This window comes from Cyrtonyx montezumae, unplaced genomic scaffold (assembly GCF_038088225.1).
Source record: "Cyrtonyx montezumae isolate F1298 unplaced genomic scaffold, pur_monq_1.0 scaffold_2, whole genome shotgun sequence".
Lineage (NCBI taxonomy): Eukaryota > Metazoa > Chordata > Aves > Galliformes > Odontophoridae > Cyrtonyx > Cyrtonyx montezumae.
In genome coordinates, this window is record NW_027071936.1 from 2352387 (window position 1) to 2378574 (window position 26188).

General features: G+C 33.9%; 1 protein-coding gene across 1 annotated transcript in view; it reads left to right on the forward strand.

Annotated features, from left to right (window-relative positions):
• The window catches only part of FSTL5 (follistatin like 5), a 287302-nt gene that overhangs the window by 140163 nt on the left and 120951 nt on the right, over positions 1–26188 (forward strand). Inside the window, exon 7 of the mRNA XM_065736047.1 lies at positions 15217–15383. Within this exon, the coding sequence (XP_065592119.1) occupies positions 15217–15383 (167 nt within the window). The remainder of the gene's footprint in view (positions 1–15216; positions 15384–26188) is intronic.

A 26188-nucleotide genomic window follows, 5' to 3' on the forward strand; every position in this document is an offset into this window, starting at 1 on the left:
GGTAGAATGGAAAAGATGTATAAGTCATCCAGTTCAATTATCAGTCCTTCAGCACCGTGTTCACTAAACCATGTCACTCATCACTTCATCTATATCTTCAAGTCCACAAAGTCTTACCCAGAAAATACCTACTAGATTTCTATTTCCACTCATTTTAGTATTATGTCAGAAATATTTAATGTGAAATTTGAGTCAAAGCCAAACTATGATGAGTCCTCAACAATAAAGCTGGCTAACAAATAGCAGAAGAAGGAGTTTATGTGGACCTGTCTCCTGCTATCATTAATTCCCATTTGGCAACAAATAAAGTATGTCAGATTGTTCTGGAGAGAATTATATTTCAGCACTAACCTCTGACAATACAGATTTACAACCTACTGAGTAGAAGCTATTGAATCTTAAATTCCTACCTGTGCTACATGTATTTTCAGTGTAGAGAGATTATCAGCTGAAAAAGAATGCAACCTCTCGCGTAGAGTGGGCAGGATTTAAAGCTCATGATTTCAGTCAAGTGCATTTTTAAGGCATAAAATGCTTCATCATTTGAAGTAGTATGCCTGAAATGTCTCACGTGATACGAAATCATAATCAATTTGTTTTGATACCCAAATAATCAAAAAATGTCTATTATTTAGAAGGTCTTTTACAATTACTTTATCCTTTAAATGTTGCTGTTTGGTCACATAAAAGTCCTCTGGGAAATACTACAATTTTGGTGCAGTAGTTCCCGTTCAGCTCTAGATGAGTGTAGGAATAAACTTAATTTTATAGCATACATACTAAACATTGGTTTATATGTGATGGTATTATGTAGTTAAAATATATTTAAAAAAATAATAATATTTTTTTCTTTTAAAAAGTTTGCCTGCATGTTGCTTTTCTTCTGGATATGGAAAGAAAAGATTTTATCAAGATATTGCATGATCAGATATTTGACATGAGGCTTTGATTGTGTATGATGCTTGTAATTTCATGTAGTCCTGTTAATGCCTCTCCTAGGCCACAAAATAGTTGTGTGTGTTTAGGAGAGATAAGAATAATAGAATGAGCTCATTTTGACACTTATTTTAGTGTTCATAAATTTAGATGGATAGAAATGGAATTCTAATTGAGTTATGCATGACCACACTGTAATAATAAGAGTAATTTATCTGTAAATTTAGCTGTCAATAGCTATTCATGGTGAACTTCAGTTTTGTTGTAGCTGATAGCTTTATGTTGCTAATTAAGACATGTTTTCATTTTTGCAAGTCAGCATACCTGTAAGATTGTTTTATTATTGACGTTCCAGCATTCACAAACACCTTCATCTAGATGGTTCACATTTCAAGTCACTTTTAAAATAATAACTTTATAATGAGTTATTTTTACTAAGGGTTTTAAGGGAATCAGTCTTATTCCAATACAGGCGCAAAGGTATAGGGGAGAGAAAATGTTTCCAGAGTATATCCACAAGGGGTAATGACAGGAATAAAGGAGGTGATCACTAGCTAATCCACAAACAAGAGCATTAAATATCTTTTTCCCAAGAGAATTATACTTCTGGAACTATACGAATATTAATACTCATAAAATATTATTTAGTAAGAAACCTCAATGGCCATTGAACTGTTTTTGATTTTTTTTTTGCACCTAGAAAATCACTTCTTTGTCTGGATTTCATATTTGGAGTTAGTTTCAGCCTAGAGCTATAGTACTGCTAGTCAACAATAAATACTCATTTAAACAAAAATGCTTAAATAATTTAACATTATCATAGTCTAAAATCTACATACACATTATATTTCCTTTGAGTAGAAATGGAATCATATTTAAGTTGCTGAGGAGTCAGCATAGTGACATCATCTCTTTAAATCAAGCAAAAAACCATCAATAGAAATTGAAATTTTAAAAGATGAAATTCTGTTAAGAATCTCAGGCATGTGCATGAGATACTTGCTTTATTTTATACCTAGCACTGAATATGAAAACCTTAAATCCATTTACTAAAATTAAATTAACAATGCTTAGCAGTTGTTCAAATGCTGGTTTCCTTTAAAGACCTATCAGAAATACTACTAATCAGAAATCTTGAGGTGGATTTACTTTATTACTATAAGAATCTGAGTTCATTTCTCAATTGTGCTTAAGAAATGGAAAAAAATATTTGAAAGAGAAATTGGATCTCAAGACATCAGAAAGAGATCCTTTTAAACACTAATATAATTCAAGTATTTCAGGTGATTATTGAATTAAATATATTGCTTTTCTGTCCAAGGATCAATTTAATATTTTTGAGCTGCTTAGTGTTATTTTAAGCTCCCTGCAAGCTTCAGTTTAGCATTCCTGAATACTTTGAGGGTAAGGGAAAAGGAGAAGACTATCTCTAGTAAGTATTCAATGCTTGGCTCATTCCAAAGGTGGAAAGCTACAAAGGTTAGAAAGGATAAGGTAATTCAGTGTTAGTTAAATATGACAAATGCATTATTTCTGTTTTCAGCCTAGGTTAGGTGGCTTGTTTGTTTGTTTTTGTCTTGTAATGTAACAAAAAATATTTTGAGACTCAAAAAAAAGAAAAAAAGAATAAATGAAAACAGATGAAAAGAGCAAATCAAAAAAGAGCCTTTTTATTTGTAATGAATGGGTTTATCACCTACCTAGTTGGAATATTTCATTTTAAAAAATCCTTATACGTTCTCTTTTACACATTTTATTTCTGTGTGTTTGACATTGTAATCTAAAAACATTTGCCATAAGGAAAATGATTTTTCTCTCTAAAATATCTAATAATTTTGGTAATCTACTCTAAAGCAGTCGCTAGTACACATTTTCTAGTGCATTTATAAAACGTTTGGATAAAAGGGTGTTTTTTATTTTAGACTGTTACCTGACTTGCTGATAACTTCATTTTCTGAATTCTTATATTAAATGAAGGTAAATGCAATTTTTGTATCATTTCAAGTTATGAAAGGTAAAATGAATTATGTATTATTCAGTCTGTGTGAAGACATGCATACACGTATGCAAAAAAAACCCAACAACATTACTTACATTTATTTGATTTCAATAATCCTCAGTCTTTGAGCATCTAGTGTGATATATCACAACTGTCAAGGTTTTATAAGTAGCTTTCTTTAGCTGTTGCTGTCACTGCTAAGAAGTAAAACAATTTGGAAGTGTGTAGAGGAAGGAATATGGTACCCTATAATTTAAATTGTTTAACTCCATGTAAATATTATACTGGTTGGTATGACTGGGATAGTAGTGGAAGAAAGTTCTGCCAAACTTTGTTTTTTCACCTCAGATAATTGTATTCTAAACTACGATGCTTCTTGCATCACTTCTATCTTTTAAACTTCTCAGAAACATGCATCTCATAATTTTAGATAATAATTATGTATTGATTAAAGAGATGCGTGTGAGCAGAATTCAGTCGGAGCACTTGGGAACACATAAGTTGTGAGTATATGATGAAATTATATATCACATCAACTCTGCTGCCTGTGATTGCTGGGAGGATTTATTTAGTTGTTTGACTGGTAAATATTTCATATCCAGGTTTAAAATGAACGTACAATTATCCAAATCTGTTTTAGATACTTTAAAAATTAAAAAAAAAAAAGAGATTTTCTACCAAAGGAAATAAGGAAGCACAAAAAATATTGTGCTTACGTTGTTCAGAGAATGAATTTGTCAGTAGATTCTGAAGCTACTTTTCTAAGTTGTGTTCTCAGGTTTATCAAATGGCATGTTAAGTAGGTTAGCAAATATTTATATGGGAAGTGCGATTTTTGCCATAGTGGAAAAGAAGACACCACACAAAGGCAATGAAGCTACAAGTGGAGGTATGCAGATTGCAAAACTGCATAAGATGTAGTGCAAAGATGTGTAGTTGTGAAGACGTATGTGGGTTGAGGGAGACACAAAAGCCTTCTTTATATACTTATTTACTTTATGAGCTGGGAAAGTGTCTAAGATGGAAGTAATCCACACAATTCATCTGATTACCACTCAGCCATGAATAAGTGATGGGGGAAATTGACATTAAAAAAAAAAATTATTTAGCTTTGTGATTATAATTCTTCTCAACCTGGACATATGGTGGAGATATATTTCTTGGTGGGAATAGTTATAGTGCTTTACAATTTGCTGAACACTATATTTAAGGAGTACTTGGTGCTTAAAAAAAGATTAATGCTTTGTTTGTGCTTACGAAATGCTTCTCAAACATGTATTTGAGTAACAAAGTATACATAAAAACAACTCTGAGTTACAACAAAGATCTATGTAGTCCAGCATCTTGACTCTTACTTTCCTTAGGGAAGATTACAAAAGAAGGAGGGTATTAAGATTCTTGTAATATATTTCCTTATCTCTAATGATTATTGTCTTAGAGACTGATTGTCTCTAATGGCTCTTGACAAATGCTTTGCTCATAAATTTGATTGCTTTTTGGAACCATGTGATATTAACATGTACATCATTGTTACAGAATTACATGCTAGAATAACTAGGATTTTGAATGCTGTGCATCCTTTCTTTTTAGTTTGTAATGTATGATAAAATACAGTGAACAATTATTCTGTATTCTCAGTTTTTTATATCCTGAGATTTTTTTTAAATCTCCTGACTAAATTTTGTAGTCATCTCTTTTCCATTCTGAAATTTTTCATTTAATAACTACTTGTGTGAAGAAGTCACTGCTTGTTTGATTGTTCTTACGATGTTTTTTTCTTCCTAAGATTTTACTGTATTTATTTATTTATTTTCCCCAGAGTGAAGCAATAAAAGCAAAATAAAAGCAAAAAATAAAAGTCATCATGGATTTAGTAGTCATACTCTGCCTAATAGTTTCCTTTTTTAACACATTGTGAAGACTGGGTACATATTTTCATAAAAACTGCCAATTATATTCTAAGGGTCTCTTACCTAAACAGTAGTAACTAGTTGAGAGCTCATCTCTTTGTAGACGAGTTTGGTTCCATTTTTTCATATTCAGTTCTGTATTCTAAGTACTGAATATACTGAAGTTGACATAGGAGTATCATAAGTTATTCATGCAAAGTTTTGCGTCATATAAATTATCTGATTACCTGATCTCTAAAACTATTCTCAGAGAAATTTATTGCTTCATTTTCTTCTCTCTCCTGCTGGTTCAATGTGAGTTCCAGTGGCAATCCAGGTGCAATTCCACAGGTGACTTTTCTTCATACGAGACTTAAAAGCAGAACTCTTTAATGGAGAAATGAAAGAGCATTTCTAAGACCATGTCTAGATCTGATGCGCACGTTGTTTGTTACAGGGTAGATCTCTTAACAAGAGTAAAAGTCTACTTGGGTTATAACCAAAATTAAGGGCCTCTGTACAGACAAGCAATACAGCCTACATTGAGTTCTGGTTTGTTTTATTTTTTCCCTCTACATGTAAATCACATCAGCCAATTGATTTATTTTTTAGAGTTGCTTTCATTCTACTCCCATCTGTGCTTTTTCCACATTATAGACTTCTGTGAGGAACTGACTCATAACTCTACTCTTCAGGTTGCAAAGAACTATTGAATAACAGCTGCATGGCCTTTCTTTTCTTGTAGAGGAAGTATAGTAGTGCTGTTTTGCTTCAGGCTTTCTAACTCCCATTTATATTTCAGGTAATTTGATCGTGAATTACTACCATAGAATTTTGTCCTGGCAGGGAGAGAACAGAAATATTTTCAAAGTTAGGTTACAATGAAACTCTGAAAACATCCAGAGGTCTTAAATACTTGGAAATTCTATTATCGTTCCAAGGAAAAAAGCTTTGAAAATTCAAAATAAAATGGATCTGTACATTAAATAAAATTGGCAAAATATTATATCAGTAAGTGGGAATGTTTGTGCATAGAACCATGACTTACCAAGATTGTTAGTTCTCCTCTTATAATTCCCATTTCATTATGAATTGCAGAAATATTTTATAGATTGAGTTGCTGCATTTTAAATGTTTAATTTGAGGTAACTGCAAGTATGCAGTATTGATGTTCAGCATCTGTGTTTAGAGAGAACATAAGGAGCATTAAAGTTGGATCTGTACTAGTAAAATGACTAGAAAATATTTATGCTAACTGTTAGCATTTAAATAAAATGTTTTTGCTTGAACGAGTCATATGCAAACACAACAAACATGCTGAAATTGATTTTTTGTAAATTACCTTCTTTGGTTATAGACAGATGCACCAACATACTCTACAATAAATAAGGCCAAAACCAATTATCACTACTTTAGTGAATCAACCCTTCCATGTTACCTAGGTAAGACAGCTATATTTAACATACAACTTCAGTTGTTTTGAAATCTATTTTCAAGAGGAAAACAGAACATGTTATAAAATAATAATGAACTAGTATACTTTTAAGATTTATGCGTTATTCCTACTGGCCTCTCTCATTCAAATTCAGTTCTTACTAATTTAGAGCAAGATGCGTAGTTTTCAATGTGCCCGTACAAGCGAGCTCATAAGAAAATTTGGTTTGAAATCAGTTTCAAATAATATAATGTTGTGATTTTTTTTTGTTCTACATCAAGGCTGCATTACGGATTTATGGTCTGGATCTCAGGAAGTTTTGAGACTCATGTTAGCATGAGCAGTCAGCAGTTAACCTGAAAAACTGAGTAAGGAAATATAATCAGACAATCACCAGGGTTGGAAAAGACCTACGAGATCATCCAGTCCAACTGTCTTCTATCTCTATGATCACATTTATCTTAAGATACTTTGAAGTATGTATTACGGATGCAAAAGTGTGGACATACATTTCCACTGAGAACCAAGGCTGTATTTTTTAATTTTTATTTTATTTTTTTTATGTGTAAGGCTGCTAATTTCAGATTAGAATTTCAGATTTGGTACTGGGTTATGGCTTTATATTAAATTGCACTGAGAAATATCATATCAACCTGTGGACGTTCAAATAATAAATCAGAATTGATTGTTCTTGCTAATGAGTTGCGTGCTCCTGTGATCTAGGCTTCTTTCTAATTCAGTGCCTAGAGTGTGGTTAGGGTTTACAAGCTTATGTAGTGTAAACAAGGTGAACACTTCAGCTGAACTTTGTATACTGACAGAGTTGGTGTTACTTGAACCAAGTTTCACTATGTACTGAAAAAAAAGAACAATTTATAACAGTTTAGGCACTATGTCCCCTCTGCTTCCCAATGATTTAAAACATCCTGTGGTGTCATAAAGAGTTGTTAAAAATGCATTGCATCTTGGGCAACATGTCAACAGAAGCTTTGGGTGTTTATGCTGCCAGGTACTAGACGGATGAAAAATAACCAAGTTTAAAACTATTTCAAATACAATAGAGATCTAGATAGTGCAACATGTAGCTTGCATGGTGTTATGCATAGCAATCTGCAGCAGAAGGGCTGCTATTTCTAACAAAGCAAGGCATTGTAGATAGCTATGAGGTCATAGTTATTTAGATAAGACTGTTTACGGCAGTTGATTTTAATTACAGTAACTGGAATTTAGGTAAATGATAGCAGTGTGATGGCTGCTGAAGAGTCAAAGCAAAAAAATGGACAGTTTAGTGCAATGATGGACTTGAGGAGAAATGATTTTACTAAGCAAAGATGATGCTGAAGAATGTAGTTAGCAAATATACCCTCAGAACCTAGAAGCTAGAGCCTGAATTCATCTTTTCTTGACTGCCACCAAATAATTTTTGCAGTGTTAAGGATGCATTGTCTGAACTTATGTCCATGCAAATTGTTGGACAAGAAAGGTGGTTCAGCTATATGTGCTTAGCTATAGGTGTCATATCAGATATCATGACAAGTGCAATTAGAATTAAATCGTTATCTGTGCACTCCGAAGGGAATATTTTCTTAGCAATGTGGCATTGTGAGAGTGTTGATCATATTTTTCCAGACTGCTGTGGTTTCTGTTGTGTTTAGAAATATTTTTAGTGTATAGCTATTTTAATTATATCTTGTCCCTCTTAAGTGTAGCCTTTAAAGTGATGTTGAAGTCTGAAAATGGCAATAAGTTATTAGGAAATTACTGTTTCATCTTCTCTGAGATTCTCTTCCCAGCAAACCCTAAAGTTTTCTTTTGTTAAAGCTCTAAGTTTATATCTACACTTAAGCCTAAGGTATTATATCTGACTACTTTCAGATCAACAATTCATGTAATGTGCATCAAATCAAACTCTGACCCATCACACTAACTTGGAAATTTCCCTGAGGAATCACTGAATGATGCAGAAAATCTGCTACAGACCATATTGAGAGGAGATGTTAAGGTTGGAGAAGCAGTTTCAGTCTGGTGAGATGATAGAAATGGGAGGGAGGGAGATTTATTTTTTACCTATTCATTCACTGTCTCTCCCAGAAGATGAAAATTCATAGAAGTTTGAATTCTATTCTTCCTTGTACGGTGAAAGGGCGAGTCTGTCAATCAGGATAGGCAAATCATTTTCCTTATCCCTAATAAATAAACCATGGTAAACAGGCTGTAAGTGCTATGACTGGATTACTGGTTTCCCCTGAGGCAGAAAAGTTGGAAACCAAAAATCTCATGAGCTGGCTGTCCTGGTCTATGCTTTCTTTGAGCCTGAAAAAATTCTCATAGAGACTGTATGGTCTCTGTAGGCTTTGTGGACTCTCATAACTTGCCCGTCTGCAGGATGAAACCTTTATCGTGTTCTCTGTGAGAACAGTGACAATACTATTTCAAAACGTGCTCCTATTAATCTAACATTCAAATTGTATAACAAATCAGACAAAACCTGATATGTGTGTTTGCTGAATGTACTATTTTTCAGTACAGCTTTAGGTAGAGTTGAATGGTTTATCTGTACAAGTTTAATATGTTTGTTGTCCACAAAGTAATTCTCTCACTTCCTGGCTGCTTCAGGTGTAGATACAGCGTCACCATGATAGAGCGGTCACTTCAGAAACTCAGTGAATATATGCAGGTTATCCTCAGTGCTGATAACACTGCTCTTCTGATAATTCTTGACCTAGCATGATGCATTAAATGAGGTGCAGCTCATACCTGCATAGAAACATCTGTACACAATGACAAGGGAGTCATAAATAATCAACGACTCCTTGCATTCCCATGAACGGTGCTTCTGAAATATTTTTTAATGATTAAAGTGCCCTGCAGAGCAAGTGAGAGTATATGTTTTATTGATTTTTATGAAGACTTAAGTGAATCATTATAGTCCTTGTGGCACTCATTTATAACTTGAGTCCTGTTGAGTTCTGTACTCTGTGCAGACTCAGGGGAAACACAAGGGCTCAAAGAGCAGTTTGATTGAATGGACAGAGGAAGTGAAATTCATTTAATTAAAGAATTAAATTTTAAGATTTATATTTCTTCCTCAGTGTTCAGCGCTCCTACAAGTGCCAAGCCTTTGGGATGGGAACTGACTGTGGTTTTTCAAATCTGTTTACTGTTAAAAGATTGGTGTTACTCTGCCAGAAGATCAGTTCGCTTTTCATTTCTTCAATTATGTTAGAATAGTAAAACTAGTACATTATTTCTCATAGTTTTTCCATTAAGTTCTTCATTAGCTAAAAAACAGTCATGATCTTGGTCTAAGTGAAGACTTCCATCCCTTCACTTTCTTCATGGTCAATACGTTTGCTGGAATCAATACCTCCATAGATTACTTTAACGATTGTGGTTTCATACCCGAGTTTACAACACAAAGACTAAGTGTTAGTTCTAATTTAGAATGAAAAGACCACTGTTGTGTATTTATACTCAGTAGATTTTCTTACTATTATTATTTTTAACTCTAGTAGAGGCCTTTGATTTATGACATAATCTCTATGTGAGTGGCTGTGGTATTTAGGAGACGAGGTTTCCTTCCCAGCTTCATTTTGCTAGGAGACCATGGTGCAACACTCTGAAAAACAAGCTTACAAAATGCTGTTGAAAGGTGAGGAAGGAATGTTAAAGTATACATCATTTTAAAATCTCTTGAGGTGAAAGATGTTCAGTTTTCAAGCTGTTTAACTTAATCACAAGGAATCGAATGTATGGTGTGTCTAATTATATACCTAGAGGATTCTTCATGGAGAGTATGATGGTATAAATGAGTAGGTGGGAGCTTAAAAAAATCCTATTGAAATTATAGGACATAACTGTTTAAGTAGTTAGTCTATGAACAAGCTAAAATCCTGTATTTGTTCATTTATTTTACCTTTTATTCTTAATATATGCTAAAAAAGATATCTAAATGTTATTTTTAATTTAACAAACAATGGTTCATATGAGACATTACTGTTTCAATTGTAATGAAAACAACCGATGAAGAAACTAAAATCTTTTTTGTTCCATTCTTCATTAAGTTCATACATTTTTTAGGCAATACGTCGTATAATTTAAAAGAGAAAAGAGTATTTTAATGGTTGCTATTTAATGTTTTGCTTATTTTTCAATTTGTCCATGTTGATTCTGCACTAGGAAGAACTGGTGTTAACATAAACAAGGAAAAATGTATATTAAAAAAAAAAAAGAAAAAAGCATTATTAGTGCATACATCTATAATCTTAACATCTGTATTTTATTTAATCCTATTGCTTACTTCAGAGGACTTTTGAAAAATGTTTATATTTATTCATGTTTCATTTTCTGATACAATCAGCAGGTAGAAGCTCTTTTAGTAATTCAAGTATTAGCTGCTAAATTCATTAAACAAGGCAATTGGGTGAAGTATTCCACTTTATTTGGACGTTTGAAATTCTGACACAACCTATCAATTATTCTCTATTACATCTTGCTGACTAGCATCAGAAATGATTTTGAAGACAAGCTTTTGCATTCTTTTATGGTTTCTATTAATTTTCTTTATGGAATTAGTTTCTACAGGATATTCCACAGACATGAGCTATTATAATATCACAATTTCCATTAAAATATATTTTCAAGTTTCTTGTTAAAGAAAGGAAAAGTTGAATAAATACTGATGAGAAGAAATTTTTTAAGAGCTTTTCTTTTTGATTAACAAGAGAGTTTGGATAATAGAGAATTAGAAATCTCTGCTATGCTAGCCTTTAGGATGGAAATAAACTTCTTGAATTTTGATACAAGCTCTGTAGTGAAGCTAAATAGTAGTGACACATTTATGCTTGTGCATCTGTGGCTAACAGAATTATGAAAACAGGTCTCTTGATCTAATAAATCTTTCAGATATATGAGTATTAACACATTTTGATTACAAATTAGTGCACTACATTTTTCTTTAGATCTATATTTTATAATTTTATTATTCTCAGTTTTGTTTTTTTTTACTCCAGACATCTGGAATAAGGTATTTTGGATTTAAGTCAAGAGAGATAAACTTTAGATTTTGGAAGTCTTTGCTAGCATAAAAACTAGAGGATAGCCAGTCGTGAACCATGTTCTGCTATTTCTTGTACTGAAACATTTGACTAAGCACACGAATAAGTCATTGACAAAAAATTGTAGCTGAAAATAGGTGTGCAAATAGAATTTGTGCATATGTGAGATTGTGACCTTACCTTTATTTAGCTTTAGTTGCTTTGCTGTGGAAAACTATCTTCATGAAAGAAATCTGTTTGTGTAGGGAAGAAAAATGATGTGGAGCAGTACATGTTCACTGCTGCACTTTAGAAAGAGAAAAGTAACTCATGTCTATGTGTAAGATTTAAGATATTCATTAATACAACATTAATTATATTGTTATAATTTTATCACATGGATATAGAATGCTGCCCAGGGAGGTGGTGGAGTCACTGTCCCTGGAGGTGTTCAAGAAACATTTAGATGTTGTACTTAGGGAATAGTTAAATGGGAAATATTGGTGATAGGTGAGCAGTTGGGCTAGATGGTCTCAGAGGTCTTTTCCAACTTGATGAGTCTTTGAATCTGTGATGTGATTAGTTTGAGCTGAGCACTATGAACTCTTGCAGTGTGTGAGCAGGAATTCAGGGTCATCAGCACTCTGTTCTAAGGCAACTCTGTGCTCTATTGCTTTTGAGATGAACAGGTGGACAACAAAGGTTGTTTTTATTTGAAAATCATTTTGTATAGAAAAAAATATATATTTTTCAAGTTTTAATTAGGGGCTTTCCACTTTCTAGAGTGACTTTAAAAATATTCTTCCCCCATGATAAATCAATTAATGTGATGGAGCTGCTGAGGTACAACCTCTGGATGGACTTAATTCTGGCCTCTTAATCCTTGTCTAATTCTTTTTAACCTGAAAGCCAATCCAAATGCATATTTTCAGATGAACTATGTTTTCCTCTATTTATATTTATTGAAAATAAAATTACTTACAGCGAAGATGGTTTCTTCTTTCAGTAGTTTATTAATGCAAAGTGAAATTCTGTATACTTTCTCTAGCATAGCATACTAAGATTATTTTGAGCTTTATGAAAAGAGGAAAAATGCTTTTTTATCATTTAATTTTTGAACTGACAAATAAGACATGCTAATCGTAATGCATGCTGATTTTAAAATTGCTTTTAAGAAAAGCAAAATGGCACTGATGAAAAGGCTTTTGTTATTTCATTTTGAGAAGGGTGGGATCAGTGCCAGAAGAGGGAAAACACATTTTGAGTAGTTGCATTTCAGATATTACAAGACATAAAACAATATCTTAGTAAGATTTGACACAAACAAATAGCTGCATTTCCCCATTTTTCACAGTGAAGTCCAAGTACGAACACATCCTGATATTCACTGCAGATTATTTGTTTCATTTAGTGTTTTCTACTGGTAGATTTTTATCTTGCTGTTGACCAACTGCAGAGCCTTAGAATTTGTTGATTTTTTCTTCTTTTTTTTTAATGAAACATGCTATTCATAAAATTCCTTGTAGCAAGCGTTATTAGTCTCAGATTTATTTTATGGTCTGTTTTATTCCCCTTAGTTCTTCAAAATCTTCTCAGAATTTATCAGCCTATGTGTATGCTGGGGCTAGACTAGGAGGTTTTAGGGCTTATTTGTGTTTATTTTGCTAAGGTTATATATGGTTATTGCTCTAAGGTGTTGCAGGTTTTTAGGACCTATAAAACTGAGGCAAAAGCAAGGAGAAGCTTTTATACGTGTTCAGAAGCACTAACTTTTGCATATTCTGTGTAGTTACAGGCTACTCTGTAATTTCAAAAGCACTGTTTAAAAAAAAACAACAGTAAAAAAAAAGGTAAAAAGAAACAACAACAAAAAAAAGGAAATAGCTAATGCCCTACAAGCACTCATCCCAAAGTCAGGCTACATTTTGTATGCTTTCCATTAAGCTCAGAGCTTATAATAATCCATGGATATGAACCATAAATGAACAATGAATGTCATAGAATAGGAATGCTATTTTTTATTTTGATTCCAGAATACACTTTTCACTAAGGTAGCAAATGCTTAACTTTGTGTTTAAAACGTTTCCTTATCTGCAGTTTCAGTCTAATTAAAAATAAGAAATATTTCTACAGTAAGTACTGGACTTCTGTATAAAGACATCCATTATAATACTGGAACTAATTGAAAAAAGACTTGAAATTTCATAGAGTTTAAATTAGATAACTCAAGTTATCATGAAGGTTAGCATTTTTCATAGTTATTATTAACAATGACTGTGCTAAATTAAGTACTGGCTTTGGTAAAAACATAATTACTCTATTAAATAAATGAAAATAATGTTTATCTACCTGTTGAGATTTTTGCATTCAGATTTCTGTATAGAAACAGTATTAGTGTGCTGTTGCTGTCTGTCAGAGGTTTTGTATCATTCAGTAGTCATTCAGGTTTGTTTCAAGAAGTCAGGGTAGCAGCATCCTTGAAGAACCATCTCCCGTAGCATACAAGCTGAAATGCTTCAGATGAACAAAATACATTTTAAAATCAACAGTTTGAATATTCAGCTTTATTTATCTATTATATATTCCCTTTTCAACCATTTAACAAATTATGTTAGGTCATGCATTTAGGGGGAAAAAATGTCAGTCTCACTTACTGGTGGACAGTATTGTGTTCCTACTGGAAGAGAGAAATACAGATTTTTTTTTTTGTCTAAATAGAAAACTAGTATTTTTAATCACACAAAAATTGTCCTTATGAAATAACAAATCTTTCTTTCCTGAATCTGTTGAAGTGTCTTTCTTCTTGCTATTTGGAAAAGAAGAAAAAAAAAAGTATTAAATTGAGCTACCTTTTTAATTGTGTTAATTAAAAATTGTTTCATGATACTAACAGGAACAAGTAATGGATCTTAGCTTGCTTATAGGTTGTTGCTTTGGTATGATGGTAAGGTTTAATGTCAATTTTTTTTAATGTAAGTGTCCAAATATCTTATAGGATATCCAAGTCAAGAGTCCTTCTATTAAATAAATCAAAATCCTAATGTTTTGAAAGTACTGCATTTACTTCATGTTTGTCTACCTTAGATGGTGTTGTATTCCATCCTTATAGTTGCTGCTGCTGCTTGGCAGACACAGCAGTTACAGAATAGATGTTACAAAGTGCTCTTTGTTTTTTCTCTCCCTGAACTTAGGAGAGATTTGTTCATGTACACAACTATTTGTTATTCTGGCTCTGGTTTTCCACAGCTATTGTAAAAGAAATCGTGTTTGACCAGAGAAGCATAGTAGAAATTATTTTTACACTGTTTATTTTTAACTGATGGAAACTAATGTGTTTTCTCTATGATGAATGCGTATTCAGAGACTGTAATGGAAGAGTACTACTGTTAGTTGAATCAGAAATCTGTGCTTTTCACAATCAGTGGAAATCCTCCATAAAAAGTGACATAGCAGAAAAGAAATCTCATACCTTAAATCTTTTTGTCCATTCCAATTTCAGTCTTGTATCTTTTGCACGCTGTGCTCCATTAATGTTTTTCTTTTCTGAAAATGTCTGACTCTTAGCAGTGCTGTCAAGTTAAGTAAATGAAGGTGCTAGCTACTGTACTGCATTGGCCTAACTGTTAAATAACTTCTGGAGTCTGACTGTAGATACATTGTCATGTTTGTTGTAGTCTTACCTCTGAAATTCATTTCCATATTAAATGCTTCTCTTTATAGAATCATGCTTGTCAGTCAATTTAATTGAAATGTCATGGTGACCTTTATTTGAAATAATCTGAACTTCCTGTGGTGGTTGGAAGATCTTTTTACTTCCATTTCAATTAAAATTCCTTAAATTACAGTGTGCAATAGCTGCATACTAATTAATCTTACGAAACTGCTCGCGAATTAACCTTACAAACAATATATCTTTTACAGAGGTAGTTCAGCTGAGTTTGCCAGAAGATCAAAAACTGAGCACCACTGCAGCAATGGTAGGACAAAGTGCTGTCTTAAGCTGTGCCATCCAGGGAACTCTGAGACCTCCCATCATCTGGAAGAGGAACAATGTCATTCTGAATAACTTAGATTTGGAAGATATCAGTGTAAGTAAAAGAGTTCTGTTTAACATCTCGTTACAAAACCTTTGCTTGAAGAATTGAGAAATGATGTTTAACAAGTTCAATATGTTCTTAGTCTTATGGCTGTTTCTAAGGAGAGAAAAAAAAACAAAATAATAGGAGTAAAATGCCTATCGATCTCTGTTTTTATTTTAATATGCTTGCAAATCCCTGGTGTTAAAAATAATGAGAATATTTCACAGACCAAACATTTAAAGGAGTGATTATAACAACATGGGCATATGAACACAAAAGTGCAATTTGGTATTATACATTCAGCATTATAGAGGCTTCAAATATTTAAGATAACTGCATTTATTAAAATGTTATCTTATTTAGCACATGTACGTCACTGTAATAAAGCACACTTCATTGTAATGAAGTGGAGTCTCCAAGGAAGTCCAGTGAAATACCAAAAACATTTTAAAGAGCGTGGTACATCTCCCATATGAGGAAAAGCTGAATAGCCCGGGGAAAAGAAATCTGTGAGGGGATTGGATCAGTGTTTATAAATACCTAAAGGAAAATAGGAGGCAAAGGAATGGGGCCAGGCTCTTTCTGGTGGTGTGTAGTGATAGGACAAGGAGCAATGGCCTAAAACTTGAACATAGGAAGTTTCATTGAAAGATGTGGAAGAACTTTATGGTAAGGATACCGGAGCCCTGGAGCAGGTTGCCCAGAGAGGTTGTAGAGTCTCCTTCTATGGCGATATTCAATACCTGTCTGGATGCCTATCTGCTCAACCTATTTGTAGGGAACCTGCGTTAGCAGCAGAGTTGGACTTCATCTCTAGAGGTCCCCTCCAAGTCCTGCAGTTCTGTGACTGGCATTCACATGCATCTTACCTTTACTTAGAAGTTCCGTTCAGCTGTATTTTTTAGTGGTCTGTGAATATTCATGATGGTCATAAATAATGACTTTGGAGCGCTTGCTTATCGCTTCTAATTATAATACATGCAATGACTTATAGAAACAGAAACACATACCTATATATGGAGAAATAAAAGGGAAATGATTAATGGAAATCATGAAACTAACAACTCAGTTTCAAACTGAAAGGTTCTATTGACTATTTGCAAACTTGAAAAGGGCAAACGTTTTCAAAGCCTGATGCAAACATTTTGGGTGTAAAAATTAAAAAAAAAAAAACAAAAAACCAACACAGAATCTTCCTGTAGGGAGTGCACTAGTGGCAAAGATAAACTTCTGTATAGTGATCATAACACCACAGCCTCCTACATCACTTGGAATTGAGATGGAGCCTGGGAAATACCAGAAGAAAGCTGTTGTTTTAATGAAGTTCAACGTTGTGTTTCCTGGAACTTGAGTCATTAATTATTTTCTAATTTTAATTGGATATAAATTAAGCCAGTTTTTGCAAGGCAAAATCTAGTTTTTTCACGATGGTAGTATGGAAGCAGACTCGACCCACAGACCTTTTCCATTCACGTTACTCCCTTTTTCTTCCCCTGTCCTTTTGAGAGGGCAAATGAGCAAGTGCTGACTGGGAGCTTGCCTGTTATCTAGAGTCAGCCTACCATGCTTCTTCAATAGTTATAACAGCTAGAATGCAGTCCAATATGTTTCGTTGTTTTTTTTTTTGAAGACTTATGGTATTCCTAATTTGAAGTCAGTTTGCAGTAGTGATCAGAAATCAAAAACTAAGGGAGAAAGTCAAAATTGCTAGAATTGGCTGAATTTATCTACAATGAAAGACCAAGAGTGAAAGACCATGTGAGAATGTACTGGCTTAACAAGCATAAACATAAGCAAATAAATAGAATAAGCAAAGAGGTAATTCCCAAAAGAAAGTCTCCAGATTGTCTCCCAAGAGAATTTGCAAGACAGCCAGAAGATGCTGTGGAAGTAAAAGCAGATGAGGTGTTGCTCGTCTCTGGAGAGAAACTTAGTATTCAGACCTGCACAGAGTAGAATTATTTAAGAATTCTCTGTTTCAAGATGAGCTCTGTGTGTATATTTTGTGTATGGCTACAGTAGGAATGAAGGAAAGAGTAAATTCTTCAGTGACGGGAGAATAGTTCTGAAGGTGAATGTATTCATCATTTCTTTATATACTGAAAGAAAATCAGAGAGAAAATGAATGCTTGCAAGTGCTTTTTGAAGAAAAATGTTAGATCTCAGTCCATTAGTATTAACAATTGTGATTCAAAGGGAAAGACAGATCCAATATCCCTGAGGTGAGGCATTAAGAGTATGTAGTACTTGAATAAAGGTAGGTGATACTCCTCTGATATGGAGATAAACCAACAAGCAGTGGACAAAAGAATTAACGGAGCATGGAAATAAAGAAAGAACAAAAGCAATCAAAAACGATTGAGCATAAAAACATTAACTGGTTCCCAGAGTCTCTTTTCTTCAAAATTTATTTTATGCATTCCACTATTGCACTGATCTGAACTCACTTTTTAATTTCTAGATCTTTCCTTTAAAAAAAAGTTCTTTTGATATTTCTTTGGTCATTCCATAATGTTCTGAAACTTGATTGTTTTACAACTTCTCATTTTCTTCAAGGTTCTTATGTAGTTATCATTTAATATCCATTCAAGCAATGTAGTAAAAACAAAACCTTGAGGAGAAGGAGGATAATTTGACAAAATGCATTATTTTATATTTCAATATGGGAAATTATGTTACTATTTAAATATTGACTTGATAGGCACAAATGCAGTGGGAATACAGTATGTTCCAGTTTGGTGCATTTTAACCACCAAAGTATGTGTTGGACATATTCAGGCAATTTTAAACATTCAGAAGCCCTAAGCCTTTGTATAATTTCAGATGTCCCTTGAGGCAGTGTGTTCTGTGCTTTACTGTGACTGTGTTATAATCTAAAGTGTTTGGCTTGCACTGGGAATTGTCAATTTACTCAGCTATAGATCAACCACATATGTGCATCTCAAAAATAATAATCTTGTCTAAATTGTGGTATTGCTTTGGGGAAAAAATAAGTGACAAGCATTGACCTAGGGAGACAGATAAATACTTTTTTTTTTCCTGCAAAATGCATCAGAGATCCTGTAACTGGAAGTGAGCATATATGAAACCAATCAGGTTAAGTATTAGTGAAAATGTGATTTTGTAAATCACAGCAAATTCTCATCTTATGGTATGGAAATTAAGTTTTTGCTCTGTGCAGTTTTCAATACAAGTTAAATTATGTGTTTTGGGAGTGACAAACAGAACAGTATAATGTCTTTGACTTCCAAGGATTGAGAACACGCTTAGTATTTAGTCAGTGCTTTTATAAACAATGGAATAACTTAGAGAATTCTATCTGACCACAAATGTATGGTTAAATATTAGAAATATGATATCATCTCTTGGCCAATTGTAGAAGTTTTTAGAGCTCCTCAACTCTTCTCATGTTACAAATGGTTATGAAAGTTGTATGCCTTGCTACTGACTTTCTTTTTTTATATAAACTGGTAAGAGTCAGAGACAATCTTCATTCACCTGAACGAATCCATGAAAAACTTTGTGCCTCTGCAAATTTTACTTTACTTAAATTGTAACTCATCTGTGCTGTGTCTCAGTACAGAACTGGTGTCACAAGACATTTTACTGATATTTTAGTGTGCATCTAGGAGACCTTTTTCCTGCCGTGATCATGAATCTTCAATTTGTGATTTTTCTTTTCACTTGTTTTCTGGAGTTCTATCTGAACTATTGTTCATTACAGAATATAGAACTTATTTATAAGAAAATTAAGAATAGCAGATTTTTTCCCAAATGCAGTGCATATGTTTTTCACACAAAAGTTGATTTGCTTTTTAAATGCCTTTTATATTTCATTTTACTTCATTATTTTTTGTCTGTTTCCTTTAGTTTTGCCTTTAGCTGCTCTCGTGCCTGTTAGGAACACTACTTCTCTTACAAGCTGTCTGTTCTTTGTTCTTACATTTATAGATGTACTTAAATGACTTAGATATGATTCTGTGACTTGATTTGCATATAAAGTTTAATATCTGCTAACATGTTTAAATTAGTAGCTTTTTAAAGGAGTGGAGCTTAATCTCTACTTTTTAATGAAAACTGGTGATTTCTTTCATTAGGCTACCTTAATTGATTTCATGTTCAAGTCTGTATCATAGGGTGGCCAACAGGCAAGGGAGGTTATCGTCCACGTCTACTCTGCCCTCATATCATGGTTCTAGGCCAGTTCAATTTATGTCCATGACTAATGGGGTGAAGGAAGGGGCCTGTAGTCCCACACTGCATGAAAAACAGAAGGAAGTGGATAGGGGGATGGACTAAGAGGAGGAAAGCAGTGGCAATGAGCTAAAGGAGAAAAGCAATTTACTAAATATGATAGCGGAATGCAAGATAACACAAAATAATTTAAATTGAAGCTAATAAATAAATGAGAATGTATGAAAACCAAAGGCCTTACTCTAATGTTGTAGGAGACAGTAGGAAGGAGGCTAGGGAGTATGCACAGTAGAGATGACTAGAAAGATAGTCCCATAACTCTTGGGCAGTTTTATCTTTCCATCTGAATGGAAACAGAATAATGAAGCCCTCTGGGAGTTGTAGTTCATTCATCTCTTCTGGGATTAGAACGATCAACAATCCACAGAACTGCAGCTTTAACTCTTAAATTCCCAGTGCACTACGTGATGTGGCGTACTGATAACAAAAATCATAAAATCGTGAAACCTTTTCACCATCTTATCTGTAATACTGCATCAAGGTCTGGGGCCCCCAGCACGAGAAAGATGTAGAGCTGTTGGAGCATGTCCAGAGGAGGGATACAAAGATGACGAGATGGCTGGAGCATTGCTCCTATGAAGCAAGGCTGAGTGGGTTGGGTTTGTTGAGCCTGAAAAAGAGAAGCTTCTAGGAGCATTTGCTGTGACCTTTCTGTGCTTAAAATAAATTTATTATCAGCAGACAGAGTTCTTATGTGGTCTTGATAGTTGATAGCACAAGGGGGAAGAGTTTTAAACTAAAAGAGGGGAGATTTAGGTAGATCATTGAGCAATTTTTCACTTGGAAGATGGTGAGACACGGGAACAAGTTCAGCAGAAAAGCTGTGGATGCTCTATCTTTGATGGAGTTCAACTCTGGGTTGGATTGGGCCCCTGGGCAACCTGCTGTAAAGCCTGGTGTAGTGAGTGGCAACCCTTCTCCCACAGCAAGATACTTGGAATTTGATTGTTAAGGTCCCTTCCAATCCAAGCATGATACTGAGATCTTCTTCTCAATTTTATTTTTTCTAAAGTGTGATTAACTTGCAAATAAAACCTAATGTCCTCTGAAAAAAAAAATAAAAAACAACAAACAAACAAACAAAAAACCCACATTCCCTTCCATTCTAGAGAGTTCTTATCAGCAAGTGATGAAATAAATATTTTCACATTGTTCAAAATGTTTGATAGCCTATAAATAATCAAATGGGTGCAGTCAGAAACAGGATAGTAGTTAAAAAGCTACCCGTTTTTTTCAATACATGAACTGGTTCCTGGTCAACTTATTTTTTCTTAGTGAATAACAGTAGTCAAATTACAGCAAAGAAATTGCAGTATTCTGTCTTCCATGTAGTGCAGCACTATTCCGTGCGTTTTACTACTTAGATATATCAAGTTCACTTGAGCAGCCTAGTTACAAGTTTTCCCTACACATTATTTTTATGAAATCACTCTCACCCATTACATCTCTTTCATGGCTTTTTTGCTATTTTTTCCTTATCATATGTTTGGATTTGATTAACAGTGACTCATCAGATTCAGCACATTTCTATTTTTATCTGTATTGATCTATCTGTATTGATCTTTCTCTTACACAGACTTTATTTAGTTCAGAATAAGATTTTATTACCTTTTCACCTTTATTTGCTGTCAAATACCAATTTCATTAGCTTGATTTTAAAAGTTTACTGAAAAAACTGATTGTATTTATCAAATCTCTAATTATTTTTTAAAATTATAGTTATGCCAGAAGTATATATCTTTGCTCACCAGTATAGTTATGTCACTCAGGAGTTTACTTCCACTCCTCTTTTATTTTTTGAAATCTGATTTGGAGTCATAATTACTTCTTCAGTAGTGGGATAAATTGCACAGAAAGAAAATACTGAGTATGTAAGACTTGCAGGATTTGGCTTTTTTTTCCTCTTGAATATTGCGAATACCCTGTTTCATTAATCATCTGATGAATGCTACTTCAGATTGTGGATCATAGGATCATAAACTGTACATCATAACATTTTTATAATGTTGTAAATATGCACTTTAGATGAAGTACCACTACAGATCTATAATCTTCTGGGTTAATGAAGTAAGATGAAAAGCTGTGGATAGGTTTCATTCAAAGGTACTGATTCCTGTTGAGATAATCAAGATGTGCAAGTTCTGTAACTCTAGTTTGCTCAAAGCTATAATACTGCAGAGGTTTATGGTAAGGTTTGTATACACCTTTTTATGGTGGCAACTATCTTACTTTTGAGCTGTTGATTCTCTCTTTTTAAAAAAGCATTAAGGTTTAAATGTAATGACCCTTCGGCATCTTTTTCATTTTCTGGTCATTTTTTATTTATATTTATACATCCACAAAAATCTAGAACTTATATTACGAAGTTTGCACACAGAATGAATTACTTTTGTCTCAGTGGCTAGAATCTTTTCATTATTCTGTTAGAGATCCTAAATTTAGTGCAAATTATTACAATGTCTGTCTGTAAGTACTCTACATAGATCACATAGTTTTTCTTAACTTTGCATTTCCATTACTGGTTCACATCTACATAACTAAAATGTTGCTGGTTTTTTACTGCAGTATATTTGATACTTTTTCATTTCTTTTTTGTTTACATTTGCCATGTTTGATCATGACACGTAGATTTCTCAGTATCATGAAAGCCATGGAACTTTAGAAACCACGCTGGGAGTAACTGCTCAATAAAACAGTAGTGCTCTTTCTCCATGTGTTGTCAACTGACAGGCTTCAACTCTGAGTTGAAAAAAGCATTTTGAGGATGGCCATCTCTACTCTCCTTTTGCCATGTTTTGCCTTTGTTTTGACTTGGCTTTCACTTTGGCAATTCTTTGCAGCTAATCATAGTGACACAGACATGATTTTACATGGTCTGTGGAACAACTGTAAAGCAATAACATATTTTGATGATTACCTTCTTGAGTTGGACTTCCTATATCTGGAGGTCAAAAACTTCAATTTTCTACTTTCTGCATTCCAAACAATTCTGATAAACCCTGGTTTTGAATCAGCTTTTCAGTCTTCCTTCTTGCTCTTCATGAAATTTCTTTTTCTGAAGCCTGCTCTGGCCTCCATCTAGTGTGGATGTGTGAGATGAGTTCTTCAAAGTGGAGTAGAAATTCACAGGCAGGAAGTGCATTTGTGCAGCAGACAACAGGGGCACAAATTATATCCATCCTTTTTTTTTGTGCGTGTGTGTGTTTGGCTATTTCAGATCTTAAAACCCTAACTAAAGAAGCTGAAATAGTGCTCCCAAATAATACCTAATTTGGTTTGTTATAAAAACATATCTCACCCTAGAGTAAGCAAATTTTACAGAGAGATCACTGAATCTTCACTCTTTGTTATACTTTTGTTTAGAATAATATAGACCAGTAGGAATGGACTTTCAAAGATATCCAGTCCAGCTCTTTGCAAGATGAAGCATCAGTGTCGTGATTTCAGATGGGATGGATTTAATTTTCGTCATAATGGCTGACAGGATGCCACATTTTTTATTTAGAAGAGAAGCAACATTGATGACATATGGATGTTTTAGTTGTTGCTGAGCAGTGGCTGCACAGAGCCAGGGGCATTTCAGATTTTCGTATTTCCTGACAGCGAGAGAGAGCTGGAAGGGCCCAAGATGCAGGGAGGAGACAGAAGCAGAACTGTTGACCCATGCCATCCAAGGGGATATTCCATACCATATGGCATCATGCTAAACAATAAAACTGGGGGGAAATTGATGGGGGAAGGGCTACTGTTGCTGAGGGACTAGCTGAGCACTGGTCAGCGGGTGATGAGCAATTGCATTGTGCATCACTTGTTCTTTTTTTGTTGTTGTTTTGTGTTTAATTACTAATAACCCTTTCTTTTATGTCCTTTTAAATTGCCTGTATCTTAATCTATGATTTTTGCCTCTTTCCAACTTTCTCATCCATCCTACTGTGGGAGCTGTGTGGTGCCTGCTGTGTTAAACCATTACAGGAATTGGGAGAGAGGAATTTATTATCCAAAAAGATTTATGAAATATGTTATTTTGATGATTAACTCTTTTGGTACAGTAGAGATGATTAGCATTTTTCTTTCTAGAACTTTATAAGGAAAATATCTTGTTTTCCAGTATCTTATCGCATGTATACTTATTCCAACGTTCAGAGTATAAAGAAAAATGAATCTTCAACTTAAACTGAAATTCAGAGTACGTAATTAAGACACAAAACACTCCTGTCTAGTCTAATCTGACGTAGACTATCTTTTGTGATTCTAAATTTAGGTGTCCATATGTTCTTAAGAATTTTGTGAACTGCAATAGGTAGGTAGAAAATTAAGGGTTTTTCAGCATATTTAAACACTTTCATTAATTAAAACTTCTGGGCACAAACTTAAAGTACTGTTAACATCACTCTTGGAATATTATCTTTCTCTGTCTTCATGATATTGTTTCATCCATCTTTCTGTTTTCTTATTTTTATTTGACCCTGTGATTGTGATAAATTCTAAGAGTGCTCCACTCCTAAGAATCTTTCAGAAAGCTCTTTTAGTGGATTTTAATGGCTAAAGCTACTTTAGTGGATTGTCTCCCACTTTTTTAGTCTCCTTTGGCATCTTAACAGCCATGCATCACTAATTTACTGCTTCAGCATTTAAATTCTGTAGATCTTGTCTCCACTTTACCATTTACTGTTACAGATCTCTTGAAAAATAAAATCAGTTGAAATTAACTTCACTTTCTTGCTGCTAAGTCCCAACTATCTTTTCTTCGTTTTTGTCAGCATTCACCACTTGGCTTTCCCTAAAATTTTTGGAGTTGGAAGGCAGGTTTGCTCTTTGTTTATTTAGTATTTGTTTGCACCTATATCAGGCAACTCATGTATATTAACATCTGAACTTCTTTTCTGATTCTACTTTTTCCTGCATGCTTCAAGGATTTGTACCTTCCCTGTATTTTTGAGTGATACTGTGAACATTAAATGAGGTGATAGATTTCAGGGAAAGAAAACAAGCAAAAATTAAATGCATAAAACAAATATAAACAAGAATAGGAGTATTTTGGATGGTCTCCTTAAATCTTTTAAGACAACTATTGTTGCAACAAAATGCAATTATGTATTATAGACTTCTAGAAACTTAGAATGATTTAGATTGGAGAGGGTCTTAAAGGTTATGTTGTTCCAACCCTCTGCCATGGACAGAGTAACCACTCACCAGCTCAGAGTGCCCAGGCCCCATCCAACCTAGCTTTGAACACCTCCAGGGATGGGACATCCTCAACCTCTCTGCAGTGTGTTCCTGTGCCTCTCCACCATCTGAGTAAAGAATTACTTCCTATCATCTAAACTACATTTCCCCTGGTTTAATTTAGTCATTCCTCCTTGTCTTATCATTATCAGATGATCAGATTGTTTTTAGGCCTCCTGCTTTTAAGTTTCCTTCAAGTACTGGAAGGTCACAGTGAGGTCTCCCTTGAGATCTCCGAGCTAAACAAACCCAACTTCCTCAACATTATTTTAGAGGAGTAATACTCTAGACCTCTGATCATTTTCATGGCCCCTTTTTAGACCTAGTCCAACAGCTCCACACCTCTCCTATACTGCACATTTCAGACTTGGACACAGTACTCCAGATATGGGGCCTCACAAGGGAAACAATTCTCTCCCTTTCTCTGCTGGCTACCCTTCTATTGATGCTGCCCATCCAACTGTTGGCCTTCTGATCTGCAGGAGCACACTGCTGGCTCATGTCCAGCTTCTTGTCCATTAGAACCCCAAAGTGGGGGTAAAATTAGTGGTAAAATTGAAGCACTGGATTTCTTCCAGAAGAGATGACCTTTTAGTCTCAATTCAGAGAGTGCAAGAATATGGTTATGACTCACTGCTATACTCTGATTTGTTTTCTTTTTTTTTTTTTTTGAGTTTATGGGTTTTGCTTTCGACTGTGCAATAGAAAAAAAAATAAACAGTTTTTAAAAAATCAACTGTTTTAATATATTGTAAATATATATCTAAGTTAAGCACTTTGTCTCAAAATAATACATAGTTTGTGAAGAATTTTGCAAGTAGTTGTATATGGCAAGCTTTACATGTTTAACAAATGATGAGAGTGATTGTATTTAGCTATTTTGTTCTTACTAAATAAAGTTTACTTTCTTTGTTAATGAGAGAAATATTAATGTTAGAAATTGTTAATATGGATTAATAAGTTAAAATTACTTTGTTAACATGAGGAAATAAAACGTTATTTACATTCCTTGTAGGAAATAGGGAATTTCCAACATGGTTTCTGCAACTTGGAGGCAGAATAGATCAAACAAAATGACGTGTACTGTAAAGAGGAAATATAAATATCTCACTACCCATAACGTATAGAAAATATAAGACTCTTATTTGTATTTACTCTATTTGCACATTTCATGTTGCAAAACGTTTTATGGACTCTCTAAGCACTGTAAGGTCAGTCTTGTTTCATATCAGTGCCAAGGTAGATGATGAATATCATTAAAAATCATTAGCATGGTCCATCACTGTAGAAGGAGTTATTGTAAAAGTAATTGTTCCGACACAACTAGTTTCAGT